Raw genomic sequence first — 14177 nt, forward strand, 5'->3', positions numbered from 1 at the left:
TCTCTAAGGAAATTTGAGCAAAAGTATCAGCAATTTGGATATCCTAGGAATGAGGTGATTTTACTGAGGTCTCCTGTTCTGCCGATTCAAATAGTTTATACAAGGTGTGGAATGCTCCCTCTGTCACAGCCCATCAGCTTCTGCCCTGTGTAGAATCACAGAATCCTTTGAGTTGAAAGGAACCCTTAAAGGCCATCTAGTCCAACTGTCCTGCAATGAGTAGGGATACCTACAGATCCATCGGGTTGCTCAGAGCCCCATCCAGCCTGACCGTGATCCTGCACAGTGATGGGGCACCCACTCCCTCTTTGGGCAACCTGTGCCAGTGCATCGTCCTCCTTATTGCAAAAATCTCTTCCTTACATCCAGTCTAAATCTCTCCTCCTGTAGTTTGAAACTGTTTCCCCTTGTCCTATCACAACACGCCCTGCTAGAGAGTCTCGCCTCTTCTTTCTTACAGTCCCCCTTAAGACACTGAAAGGCCGCTCTCAGGTCTCCCCATAGCCTCCTCTTCTCCAGGCTGAACAGCCCCAGCTCTCAGCCTGTCCTCGTATGGAGGTGTTCCATCCCTTGGATTAGCATAGAAGCAACCAATGGGAGCAACACAGGAAAGAAAGCCTGTGCATGCTGTTAGCATAGCAGCAGCATGCACCTCAACTTTGTAATAGCATTTGGAGCTTGTGTGCAAAGTTCCATGCTACAAAGTGACTGACGTCACAGCTTCTGCAACGGCACTGAGCTCTTGGTGGCTCTCTTTGGAAAATGGAAAAGGAGACAATGGCAGAAAAATAAGGGAAATAGAAAGGCAGAAGGGAAAGGCACAGAGTCGCATGGAAAATACAATCCTCCTATCCAAAAAAGAAACCCGGGAAGGGAAGAGCAGGAAAAAAAGTCAGCTCTTGTAAAGAATAAGGTATGGAGCACCAGGAGCAGCTGAAGCTGCAGTCCTACGCTAGTTTGCTAACATGCAGTAGTGGTCACCGGAACGGCGAGGATATTCCGGTGTTGTGAAGGAATGCATGGTGAAATCCTGCCTGTGAAAGTCTATCTGCCCTCAGTCAGGGCTCACACCCGTCTGGAGACAGCGATGCGAGCTGTGACAACAACAGGCTGGCTAACGAAAGCCAACACCCGAACAGACTTCCTTCTGTGTTCAAAGGAGAGAGAACGTGCCGAGAACGGCAAAGTTGGGAGCGAGGAGATCAGCGTTAGCACGGACACGTACAGAAAGGCTCGCACGGGGCCGTGCAGGGACCTCAAGGGCTGCCCGCGGACAGCCGGGCGAAAGCGAGACGTTTTTTCCCCGAGTTCTTCGCCCCCGATCAGCCGGCGGCCGCCCCGCAGGCCGGTAACGGCTCCGAGCCGACAATGACAGCGCGTCGCCGCACTTCTCAGCGCGCAGCCGCCGCCAGGCGCGCGCCCCGGCCGTCGGCCTTTGTCCGGCGCGCGACCCAACGGTCGCTCGCGCCGCGGCTGCGCATGTGCGGGAGGGGGCGGCGCTCGGCGGAGGGCCGCGCTCGGAACTCGCGCTCGCAGCTCCCGGCGGCTGCCCGGACCGCAATCGGGGCCGGGACGCCCGCTCGCACGGCTCGGGGGTCGGTGTCTTTCCGCTCCCGCCGTCGGGAGGGAAGGGGAGAGCGGAGAGCGGAGCGGGGCCGGGAGCCGGACCGTCCCGCGGGCGGCAGGCGGGGCCGAGCTCCCGGGTCTCCCTGGCCCCTCTCCGGGCTGCCCGCCCCGCGGCGGTTGGCGGCACGGACGCCTCCCCGGCTCCGCGCTGCGGGTGATGCCGCTCCCCGGCGGGCGGCGCTGGAGGCGGCGATCCGGCCGGTGGCGGTTAGTGCGGGGCCCGGCCGGGGAGCGTGAGGAGAGCCGAGCGGGGGGGGGGAGCGCGGACGCGGCCTACTTCGCCGTGTCGCGGTCGGCCGGCGGCCGGGCGGGTGGTTGGCCGGGAGAGGTGTCAATCGCTGCCCCCGGCCCGGCGGCGGGCTGCGGGCGCGGGACGAGGCCGGCCGGCCGGGGGGTGCGCGGCTCCGCGCCTCCCGCAGCGTTCGGGCGGCGCGGGGCCGCGCTGCCGTGAGAGCGGGGGAAGCCGCGGGGCTCTCGTCGCCGTGCCGCTCTTCCTTTGTCTGCCTCTGCTTCCCCTTCCCTTCCTCACGCATAGTCTGGTGGTTTCTCTTTTTTTTTTTTTTTTTTCTTTCAAGTTCGGTGAGATCATCTCGCCCGGAGGCTGAGATGTGACGGAAATCCTAAGTGGTCTCGTGGTCCGCGAGGTTTCCTCATCTAAACTCAGTTGTCGTCTTGCAGTCAGGTGGTAGGCGTTCGAAAAACGCATACCTCATGGCGTGGGGGGCAGGGAGCCGTGGAGAGGGGCCATAGCCTAAAAGCACGCGGTATGTGCAGCTTAAGTAGAAACCATCGTAAATCTCGGAGAAAGGGCCGGAATAGGTGTGAACTAAGAAGAAAAGGAGTTAGTCTTGGGCAGACAAGCTGCTGGCGTGTGGCACTTGTTTCTTTGCAGTGGAAGAGTAACCCGGAGCCGTAAATGGATTTTACATTTTTGTTTCTTAGTACTTAAAATCCTTCAGCTTTCAACACCTTGAACTATTTTAAGGGCCAAAATATTTCGTTTTGGTGGTGTTTGATAACAAATATGGCTAGTCGCTTGCTGTTGTGTTAAACAGATGGGACAGCCAAAGGCTTCGCACTTCTTATGGTTTCTAAGTGAGTCACTTAAGGAATGTAATTGCCTTACCGTCCTATTGTCAACAAAACAGTATTCTCTTCAGTTTTTGTGAGTGGTAGAATTCCAGATTTTGCATGAATGCAAGAGGAAAAGCAATCCCTCTTTCACACAACAGTTTAAATTTAGGTTGAAGGAGACTACATGCAACAGGCTTCTCATCTCAAGAATGTGTGTGTGAGTTTCTCTGCAGCAGTATGGTGATATAGCCAGGAAGTCAGTTAATGTAGCGTAGTTACAGGGTGGGCGCTAACATTTACTGTTAGATTTTCATCTCAATAGCAGCCTCACGTGAAACTAAATAAGCTTTATCTGTTGTCTTCTGTGTGCTACTTATCTCAAGTATTAAGTCAGTTGGGGGTGGAGACACTTTAATACTTATTGCAGTATGGATTAAGTATTTTCATGACAGCAGTCAACTGCTGGTGCTGTCAGGATAGCGGTAGTGCTATAACCGTGTGTTGAGTGGAGGGGGGGCAGTTGCATTTGTTTGGAGGAAGGCAGGGTAGTGATACAAAGAGCTGGCTGAGAAATTTATGTTTAGAAATGTGTTAGGAGAAGTGACCTGATTTGGGCGTAGCCGCTGTGGTAAACAGAAGTCGGTATTTAACTGCAGATTGTGAGGCTGAGCACAGAAGGTGACAGTAAATTAACAGACTCTGCAAACATTATGGGAACAGAAAATGGCTTGTGAGGGAGGTATTCAGATTTCATATAGTTTAAGTTAAATGAGTTAAACAGCTAGAAGCGAAGCATTACATACATCCAAATGCAGCATTGGATGCAGGAGACAGATGAATGACAAGACTGATTGGCGTGTTTGGAAGTGTAGTCACCTATGGTGAAGGGGGAAAAGTAGCAAATGGGGTGGAAAATGAGGAGACCGAGGATGCATCAGAATGGATCCCACAGAGAACATAAGCAAGGTATATTAAATGTATGCCAGCGTCTGCTGTTGGCAAATACATTTCCTGATTCTTCATATCTGTTGGCAGCAGTGATTAAGATCTACTCTTTATTGAATGTATGTTGATTTGGTCTGCTTGTTAGCTTGTGAGCTTTTCTGTGAAGACTAATTACCGAATGGGAGAGTGCTGAGAATGCTGTTCTGTGTTTCCCCATTTCACACTTGAAGAGACTGATGTGTTGGTGAATTGACCCCTCAAAAAGAAGTATTTACCCAATAACTTCTTCTTCACAATTAAACAGAGTAGTGCTGCATGGCGATTCCTGGTAATCTCATTAGAGAAGTGATCTATTCTGTCAGTTGTCTACCACAGCAAGTATTACAGATGGCTTTTGTTAAATGAGAAGCCCTATTGAAAGGATGACACCCTGCTTTCTCTTCTTTAAAATTGAGTATTGAAGAACAGGTATGGCCAAGAACAGGGAGATTAATTCTTTTGTTAGCTAATGCTTGGACTAGAGATTGCAAGGAAAATGTAAAACTTGTGTCAGAATGTCTAAAGGATAACTTTCACCAAAAATGTATCTGTAGGCTTCGTACTGTGGGAGTGGCGGTATGGACAGAGATAACGCTGTAATGTGCCTATCAGTAAACATTTCAAGAGTTCTCCAAAGCAGTAACTGTTTTTTTGGAAGTCTACACTGGGTAATTACAGAACAATGTTTTCAGTGATATTTAACTTCTGAAGTACTACACACTGCTGTTTTATTTCACTTCGGAAAGGTGAAACAAATTTGCGTTATTCCTTTAATTTTCAATGCTATCCTTATATAGCAAAAAAAATTAACCTGTCAGTGCTATTGTATTTTAAAGTTGGTGTACCAACTGCAACGTCTTTTCAAAGAGAAAAAGGGACGTGGAGTACCTGTACTTTTTGTATGGGTTAGAAGCAAAATACTTGCATAATGAACTACACTGGTGAACTGACCTGGCAAATAACATAGAGTTTGGTTCATCTTAATCACCTTTAGTATTTATTAATAAACTAATTTAAATGAAAATGCTGGGAACTTCTTCCATAAACTAGGTAAAATCTTACCATAATTATTGTGCAGTCTAACTTTCCAATTTTGCATAAGGCAGCCTGGCATCATGGATCGGCACCGTGCAGGGAATGGCAATGAACAGGCATCTTCACGAGAGCGCGGTCGTGGTGAAGATGAGAGACAGCGACAGCTGGAGCGCCTCAGTAGGGAGGAAGCCTATTACCAATTCATCAATGAACTCAATGAAGAAGACTACAGGTTGATGAGAGACCACAACCTGCTTGGCACTCCTGGTAAGATGTGGATACTTTCAGCAGAAAGGTTGTACTGTGAGGTAATGCTGCTATTGTCAGGCTCCACATTTAGTAGAAATGTGAATTTCTATTTAAAATTATTGATAGTCAATAAAAGTTAACTTAAATAGATGGTGAAGCTTGAAAAAAAATATAACTCATCTGAATACTGGTAATATTCAAACCCAGATAATTAATGCTGGTAATATTCAAACCCAGATAATTAATGCTAAAGTATATCTGGCAACTGATGTCACCTACCTGGACTTCTGCAAGGTCTTCGTTATGGTCCCCCACCACATCCTTATCTCTAAATTGGATTTGAAGGGTGGACTGTTTGGTGGATAAGGAATTGCTTGGATGGTTGTAGCCAGCCAGCTGTGGTCAGTGGTTCTGTGTCCAGGTGGAGGTCGGTAATGAGGGGTGTTCCCCAGGCATCTGTCTTGGGACCAGTTCTCTTTAACATCTTTATCAGTGACATAGGTGATGGGATTGAGTGTACCCTCAGCAGGTTTGTGATGACACCAAGCTGAGTGGTGCAGCTGATAACATTAGAAGGAAGGGATGCCATCCAGAGGTACCTTGGTAAACTTGAAAGGAGGACCCTTGTGAGCCTAGTGAGATTCAACAGAGCCAAGTGCAAGGTTTTGCACTTGGGTCAAGGTAATCCCAGGTATGTATAGAGACTGGGAGGAGGACTCCTTGAGAGTAGTTCTGCAGAGAAGGGCTTAGGGGTCCTGGTTGATGAAAAACTTAACATGAGCCAGCAGTGTGCATTTACAGTCTGGAAGACCAATGGTATCCTGGGTTCCATTAGAAGAAGAATGGCCAGCAGGGAGAGGTGATTGTTCCCCTCTGTTTGGCCCTTGTGAGGTCCCATCTGGAGTACTGTGTCCAAGTCTGGGGCCTCCAACATAGGAAGGATGTGGAGCTTTTGGAGAGGGTCCAGATAAGGCCATGGAGCATCTGTCCTGTGGAGACAGGTGAAGGAGCTGGGCTCGTTCAACCTGGAAAAGAGAAGGCGGTGGGGAGACCTCATTACTGTCTTCCAGTATTTAAAAGGAGTTTATAAACATGAGGGAAATCAACTTTTTACACAGGAAGATAGTGATAGGATAAGAAAGAATGGTTTGAAAGTAAAGGTGGGGAGATCTAGATTGGATATCAGGGAAGTTTTTCTCTGAGTGAGCGGTGAGGGGGAATGGATGTGGAAGTTGTGGATGTTCCATTCCTGGAGGTGTTTAATTCCAGGTTGGGTGGGCCCTGGGCAACCTGTAGTGGTTGGAACTTGATCCTTGGGGTCTGTCTCAATATATTTATTGGTGGAGATGGTTTGACATTAAGGCAACAAATGAGGCCAAATGTTGTCCAGTGAATTATTACAAATTTTGTGCTACTAAGGAATGCGGATGAGATGGGGAAGTTAGCAGTAGTAAAGAGAGAAATCCTAGCAAATGGTTAACAAAGCAGGGATAGTCACCATCAGGGATCCAGCAATGTCTTGTTGGCCATAGGGAAGCAGCAAGTCAGTCAGCGACATCTGGGTGAGTGAGATGCACCGCTGCAGTTCGGCCAAGGTGGTACCCGTTCTTCCTTGGAACTCTTTGGGTTTTTATCCTCTCCATAGTGTCCTTTTGGTTGCCAGGGGCAGCAGCTGATTGTCAGAAGCACTTCTGTTTGGTTCGTCAGGGCAACGGTAGTTGCCGTGGGTACTTTTGTGTTGTTCCTGAGGGGAGACAGTAGTTGAAACAGCATGTCCACTGTACATGCCCTTCCTACTGGGTAATGGGCAGTAGATCACGCAATTGCCACATGGTAGGCTGCTAGGTATGCACATTGACTGCATGGTGGTCCTCTCCTCTAACACGATCCCCATAAGTCAGCTTGAACGCCCAAAAGAAGCAACAGCTGAAAAGGTTTCTCCTGGTTGCCCAGCCACATATGTTTCTCTTGCTGCTGTGCTTATGGTATCTATTAACCCCAAAAGCTTGTCCAGCAGGTTATGTCCTGGATGTGTGCCGCTGAACAAGCTTTGAGCCAGAAATTGTTCCAGCTTCTTACAGGGTCCCTTCCAAGCCAAGCCAATCTATGATTCTATGATATCTATCTGTAGCAGTACTTTTGGCTTCTGGTTGCTTGTTTAAAGTAAGCGTGCACTTGATGCTCTTTCAGTATCCACACACCTGCCCTCCCTAGTAACTACTTATTATCTGTTTACTTGTCTTCCAATTTCTCACTAATGCTCTTTGCTTTTAAATTTAAATTTACTTCTTTTCTTAAGATTTTTTCTTCAAGATAGAAAATATTTCTGCATGTCTGTGTTGAGCCGATAACAGCATGATCGATATGTAAACTATTTCAGGGGAAATAACAGCAGAAGAGTTGCAACAACGTTTGGAAGGGGCTAAGGAGCGTCTGGCATCACAGACTGATCTGGAAAACAGAGAAGGTGAAGGTAGAACTGCTGGAGGTAAATATTCTTTCTTCATATGCATGTATAGTACATACAGATATTTAAGAGAAATGCTGACCAAAAGTCTTTTTTTCACTCTGCCTTTGAAATGTTCTCAAGTAAGAAATTTCCTAATGATATAAAATTAACTTAAAATAAATTCTTATGGAAGATTTTAATAGGAGACACTAATTAGTTTATTCTCTTCTGTTTTCCTTTTGCTAATGAGTCTAGGAGCGCAAAAAAAATTATTTTAATTCTTAAGAAGTTTTAGTATACGTTAGAGAAGAATAGAAGTCAACTGGTAAACAGTTAACCTTTCTTCTGTTTTGTTTTTGTTATCATATTTCTGTTTGTTGTAACAGTGAGGTTGATACTATTTATGCTCATCACTTCCTCACCAATATTGGCTCATTTGGCCAGTTCCTTTTCTAAAAGGATAACATCTGTCTTGGTTTTTCTCACTTTATCAAAATAGTTGACAAAGTTACTCTGAAATCAATAGCTTAAGCGAGAGACGGATATTGGACAAATTGAACTACCTTTGGTCTGTCTCTGAGTGCTTTCTCGGAAGAGGCTGTGTAGATATATTAATTTATTTGTACCTCCTGATAAGATCAAAATTCCATCTTAAGCTTAACAATTTTGTTGATGTTTCTATATACAGCATATTTTCAGCAAAATTACGTTATCATAGAGAGGTAGCTGTCCTGCTACTTTAACACTTAGGAAGTCAGAGCTAAGCAAGAATAGAGGATTTGAAATGCATCATAGTGTGCTAAGAATGCAGTTGTATGGATGCTTGCAATTCTTTATTTCTCTCAGATTCTGATGTTCTTGCAGAAAACTCAAATGGCGATTCTTTGCTTGAATGGCTGAACGCATTTCGTCGCACAGGAAATGCCACTCGCAGTGGACAGAGTGGGAACCAAACCTGGAGAGCTGTGAGTCGGGCAAATCCAAACAGTGGGGAATTTCGATTTAGTCTTGAAATCAACATAAATCACGGGCATAACAATTTTGAAACCACTGGTGAAGAGTATGTGGGTATAGATCGTAGCAGAATGTATTCAGAAAGAAGACATCAAGGAGCTGTCAGTCCAGTAACCACACAAACAAGAAGCAGGACAACAAGCGAAGCAAACAGCCAGGCTGCAAGCACGGCAAGGGCCAGGTCTTTGAGAAGCTCTGTGGTGCAAAGCTCTGAGGCAGCCTCTCATCCAATCTCAGGGAGGCTCAGGAGTAGAACGAGGGAGTTGATTGGCCTTCACCAAACAAATACTACACATCATAGTTCTACAACTGCTGGTGAACAAAGAGAAATGCCAGAAAGAGGTACTTCTACAAGAGTTACAAGACGCAGTAGATCCAGAACTAACGTTCGGGTGAATACAAACCAAAGACTGGAAATTCTGCGGTTGAGGTCTACTTTGAGTAGTCGAAGCCGCTCTCCACTGCAAAGGCAAGGTGAGACTGCTTATTCTGGGGAACATGGGCAGAGGCAGAATAGAAGTACACAGCAAGCTAGTAGAGGTAGAAGACAAACAGTACAGCATCCTCAGCAGCCTGCTGAAGAACAAGCAAGAAATAACTCTCAAACACCTCAGCCTTCCTCTGCAGCCCCACCCTCGGGATTAACTTCAGAAGAGGAGGAATCTAGTAGGCCAGTAGCTGCTGTTAGAAGACATCCAACAATTACACTAGATCTTCAAGTGAGAAGAATTCGTCCTGGAGAAAACAGAGATCGGGACAGTATTGCTAGTAGAACTCGTTCTAGAGTAGGAATGGCAGAAAACACAGTTACTTTTGAAAGCGATAGTGGGGGATTTCGGAGGACGATATCACGATCAGAACGTGCGGGTATTCGAACCTACGTTAGCACCATACGGATACCTCTTCGTCGGATTTCAGAAACTGGGCTTGGTGAGCCTTCATCAGTGGCTCTTCGGTCAATCCTTAGACAAATTATGACAGGTTTTGGAGAACTGAGTTCTTTAATGGAAACTGAATCTAACTCAGAAATGCAAAGAGGTGCTCATCACTTACCAGATGTACAGGCAGAGCAGAATAACTCAAGCTCAGTAAACAATAGCAGTGATCCAAGTGAGGTTTCTTCTCAGAATGGGCATGTAGTAGAAGACGACAGTGAAAGAAATGGACAGAGTGATGATACGCGACGACGCTATGGTCGCAGTAATGAAAACCAGGATAACAGACAGTCTCAAGACGCTAACAACCTAGTGGAAAATAGAACTCTGCCCATCCTTCGGCTTGCCAACTTCTTCCTGCTGAACGAAGACGGCGAATACAGGCGTTTAAGAGGTTTAACCAAAGAGCAGATTGACAATCTTTCTACTCGGAATTATGGGGATATCCACACTGAGGGGGAAATAAGTAAAACATGTAGTGTTTGCATTAATGAATATGTAGCGGGAAATAAGCTAAGGCAGTTACCTTGTATGCACGAATTTCATATTCACTGTATAGATCGCTGGCTTTCTGAAAATTCCACTTGCCCAATTTGTCGGCAGCCTGTATTGGGGTCTAATGCCACAGACAACGGCTAAAATCATTTGTACTATTCAGTATTTAAGGATCTACTTCTGCTCTGTTAATGATGAGCCAGAGCAAATGAATTGACTTGCATAGGGGTCCATTTGTGTGGGGAATTTTGTTAGATTTCTTTAAAAAATAATAGAAAACTTGTCTAAATCTAGCAATGTAAATAACTATTTTTCTCCAAGTGCAGATCTAGGAGTACACATAGAACCAAATGATATCGGTAAAGTTTATATTTTTTTAGGTAATTTTGCTATGCTAAGCACTTTTGTAAATAGAGAAACGCAATAGTTAATCGGTCCTGCTTATTGTATGTTTTTTTTAACTGTGTAATGGACTCACTTTATTTAGATTACAAATTGTTTCACACAGACCTACCACTGTGTTGAAAAATTAGTGTCTAAATAGCCATTCATTAGCTTTTTGTTCTAAGAACAATTTCTTTTACGGAGTCTCTTGCTGGATATGTTTGCTAAAGGTATTTAAGTTACTTGAAGTGCTTATTTTAATATACAACATTTTTTTTTAACATTCAAATATCCTTTCCAAAAACTTGCCAATTTGGTTCTATTTGAAATTTTTATGGCAGTTTTTGCATGTGGTTTTACGCAATGGTTAGCGCTGACAAGTTCATGTTCAAAAGCGGATGGGTTAGTGATAAAAAATGTGCATAATTAAAAGCTGTCTTTGACAATCGCTGTCTTTTCAGTACAGACAGCCGTCACGTTGCTGACAATTCCAAGAGTGTGTGTCTTAATGAACATGTTTGCTCAAAGAGTAAATGAGCATTGAGAAAGCCTTTTTACTTTTCCAAATTACTCAATATTCATGTTTTTTTTTTTTTAAACTGCCTTAGTTTAAAGAGGGAAATAATTCCTTAATCATTATATTGTCTACAATATGCATGTTTTGTGCATCCTACTCAGAAAAACAAAGGCTTGAAGTGTTTTTGTACAGAATTTTAAGGTACATATGTTATTAGTCCTCTTGAAACATATCTGAGGAGCATATGGCAAAAGACACTAAAAAAGACAAAATAAGCTTCCTTTGAAGTCCCCAAATTACTGTACTATTAGATATTAAACTTTATACCAGTAACTTATAAAGAAATAAAGTTGCAAAATAAACAACTGAAGCTTTGTGTGGATTGCTTTTGAATTGTATCCTGTACATCGGTAAGAAGACTTACTGTTGACTCTCAGGTTTTTTTCCCTTTCATTTCCCCCAGATGCGTACTTCTGTTTCCACAGTATGTGTTAGCTGCTGTGGTAGATTAAAAGAAAAATCGAGACAAAACACTCCTAAGGCTTTTGGAAGTATGCTGAATGTTAGAAAAGCTCATCTTTCTTTGAAGAATGTACATCTCAATCTGCAGAGAAAGGCAGACTCATGAAACACGTGTGTATCTTGAGTAGTTGAAAGAATACTTACTGAATAAATTTGCACTTTTTCTGACTATGGACTGCCTTGACAGGATATGTTTCAATTAAAATACTTGGTTAGGCAAACTTGGAAGGGAAATGATACAATTCTGTTTATGTAAAGCTTTTTGTCCACCAGAACCCCCAGGTCCTTTCCCATTGGGCTGCTAGAACAGAAAATTGCTGGCCTAGAGAGTACTTGGTGGTGCTGAGGTGTGCCACGTGGCCTGGCCCTCACCCTGTTCATGCAGGGGTGATGGTAGAGCTAAAAGACTTCCCTGAGGAGCGGGAATTTTTGGGCTCTAGTTTCTGTGCATCTGTTACAGCACCAGATGCAAGGCCACCTGAATCCTGTGGAATGGCATTATTGGGTGGGATTCAAGGTGCCTTAATGTTGGAAGTCACAAGTATCCCCTTTTTAAATGCACTGAGAGCATTAATTTATCAGGTTGTACACTAACAACACAGCAAGCCTGTACATTTTGTGTCTGTCGTAGCAATTGAAGGGAGGTCGTATCCAGTTCTGTGAAATGAGTGGCCGGACATTTTTGCATCCTGCTGAGACATCTTACAGCAAAGGTTAGCATGCAGGGAAGATCTTATATAAGGCTACATAAGATGAGCAATGACTTGACATTTACAGGATTTAAAAGACTCAAAGCCTCGTAGTTAACTACAGTCAAGGGAACAGGGTGCTCAAATGCAACTACAGTTAGAAGTTAAGTAGAAGCAAGCTAGGAAACAAGAGGAGGAATGTTGTCTATGCCAAGGTGGTGTGGCTTTCTAGTGCCTCCTATGCTGATGTTATCCCTGTCCAAATGGGGCTTCTTTCAGAGCACTGACTGGGTCAAGTTCTCTCGTGGAGCTCCTGTCAAATCTTTCCTTATATTTTGCCATAGAGCTATAAGTCTTTTTTATTGCATGCATTTTGATTCCTACCTTTAAGAGAAGAATTTAATTCTTCGTGAATTAATTCATGATTCTTATTGCTCATGATGATTCTTCAGTATGTTTGTGAGAGAAGGATATGTTAAAAGTGAATGGCTTTTTATTCTGATGCTATAGAAAATGTCTTCTAAGCCATCTTTGGATTGTATCTAACAGACATTTCTTATTGGAAATCTGCTTCATGTACACAGCTATTGGCATTGGGCTAGCTTTAACTCTGGAAGGAGTAAGATGGTAAGCTTTTATTGGTGACACTAATAAAACTAATTTTATTTTTATGGAAATTAGTTGGAAAACGGGCAGAAGTTTTAGTAACAAAAAAAAATTCAATTGAAATACTAAATTGAGGTCAAGTGGCAGCACTAATCTAGAACATGTCTAGAGAGTCTTGATGCTGAAAATGACCCAGAAAACTGGATTGGACCCTGGAAAAGGTATAGAGAACTCCAAGGCTAAATTAATAGGGTTTTTTTTTTCATTTCTTACATATATGATATTATCAGTGACTTCCTAGCTGCTATTATGGCCATGTAGGCCTCTGTAATAGTTTCTCCTTTAATAATATATAAACTGGAAACGGATTCCTGTGTTGCAAAATAACTGCAAACAGTTGAAATGCAGAATTGTTTTAGTTTCTTCCTGTTCCTCAGACTCTTTCCATCTTTTTTATTTCTATCATCTTAGAAGCAGACTATTTCCACAAAGCAGTATCCAGGATATTTCTCGATTATCATTTTGCAACTGATAAAGAGTATTCTTGCCACTTTCTTCAGTATCCTGGCACATCCCAGCAAAACGTAAGGATTATTTCTTTCAATACAGATCACTAAGAAAAGACACTGACATTAAGTTGATTGAATCTGTAGGATTTACCCATTCCTGAAGAGGCTTTGAGACCTGACTCTCCTGATCATACACCACTGCAGTCTAGGTTTTTGGGCTGAAAGCCAAATACAGGATATTAAGGGAGCAAATGGCAGGAAGCTCTGTGTTATGTTGTCCAGTCATATAATGTGGTTATAACTATGCAGCTGCGCATATCTAGCTTTGATCAGAACAGCATACACAACAAAAGAAATGGATGCTTTAACAGTGCAGCACTCAAATACATGTCTTTAAAATGAAATGTGTCCTTTGCTCTCCTTGGATGCTGTGCAGCTAATCTGGCTTTGGCCTGTGTGCAGGAACCATCCGCTAAAGATGAGTACTGCAAACATTCTGCAGATTTCCGTCGGCCTGCTCCAGTATGCAGTGGGAATGAGTTGAGCCCACTATTTGGGGGCACATGCTGCCTCAAAACAAAATTTCTCACGTTTTCTTCCTTCTCCTGGGCTTTCACAGGAATTTGACCAGTTAAAATAAGACCCAGCACAGGTTCACCAACACACTGGCTCAGTGCAAGCTGCTGGTTTTCATTCGAGCATATTCCAGCAGGTGTTTATACCACCACTAAATTTATCTTCCGTGTAATGTAAATTGCCTGAGGTGCAAAACAAACATACACCTAACAAAGCAATACAAACACAGCTTTGAATTTCTTCTGTGGGTTGAACAACTAAAATATGGGATCATTTGTTATTTTAAGCAGTCTTTTAAAAAGACCTAACTTCAGGCATTTGTAATACATGAAAAGTGAGACGGGCCCCATAAATGAAAGTAAAAAGGCAAAAAGGCTTCACGGTGACTGAGAATAAGGGAGGTGAAGGGGAATAGTTAGAGATAGTTTACAGAAGCAAGAATGTAAAGTTTGTTAGAAAATAAGGGATGGCAGACTCCGTGTCTGGGATAGTGAGGGGAATGAAGGCCATAAA

General features: G+C 43.8%; 1 protein-coding gene across 7 annotated transcripts; it reads left to right on the top strand.

Moving 5' to 3' along the window:
* Positions 1–1457: 1457 nt before the first annotated feature.
* RNF6 (ring finger protein 6) lies at positions 1458–11132 on the top strand. Of its 7 annotated transcripts, none has more exons than XM_085216137.1 (4): positions 1458–1833; positions 4791–4986; positions 7349–7456; positions 8264–11132. In XM_085216137.1, the coding sequence occupies exons 1-4, from the start codon at positions 1480–1482 to the stop codon at positions 10003–10005; spliced, it is 2400 nt and encodes a 799-aa protein (XP_085072263.1). In that variant the 5' UTR covers positions 1458–1479; the 3' UTR covers positions 10006–11132. The 7 variants fall into 7 exon arrangements, with proteins under 7 accessions (XP_085072263.1, XP_085072264.1, XP_085072265.1 ...); XM_085216138.1 differs by having other exon boundaries at positions 1459–1833; positions 8282–11132; XM_085216139.1 differs by having other exon boundaries at positions 1637–1833; positions 4787–4986.
* The last annotated feature ends 3045 nt before the right edge of the window (positions 11133–14177 follow it).

This window comes from Meleagris gallopavo, chromosome 1, assembly GCF_905368555.1.
Source record: "Meleagris gallopavo chromosome 1, MGAL_WU_HG_1.1, whole genome shotgun sequence".
Classification (NCBI taxonomy): Eukaryota; Metazoa; Chordata; class Aves; order Galliformes; family Phasianidae; genus Meleagris; species Meleagris gallopavo.

Coding starts and splice junctions, on each gene's coding strand:
- RNF6 (XM_085216137.1), top strand. CDS start 1,480: ATGTGCGGGAGGGGGCGGCGCTCGGCGGAGGGCCGCGCTCGGAACTCG. Junction 1,834..4,790: donor CGGCGATCCGGCCGGTGGCG/GTTAGTGCGGGG, acceptor TGCATAAGGCAG/CCTGGCATCATGGATCGGCA. Junction 4,987..7,348: donor CAACCTGCTTGGCACTCCTG/GTAAGATGTGGA, acceptor AAACTATTTCAG/GGGAAATAACAGCAGAAGAG.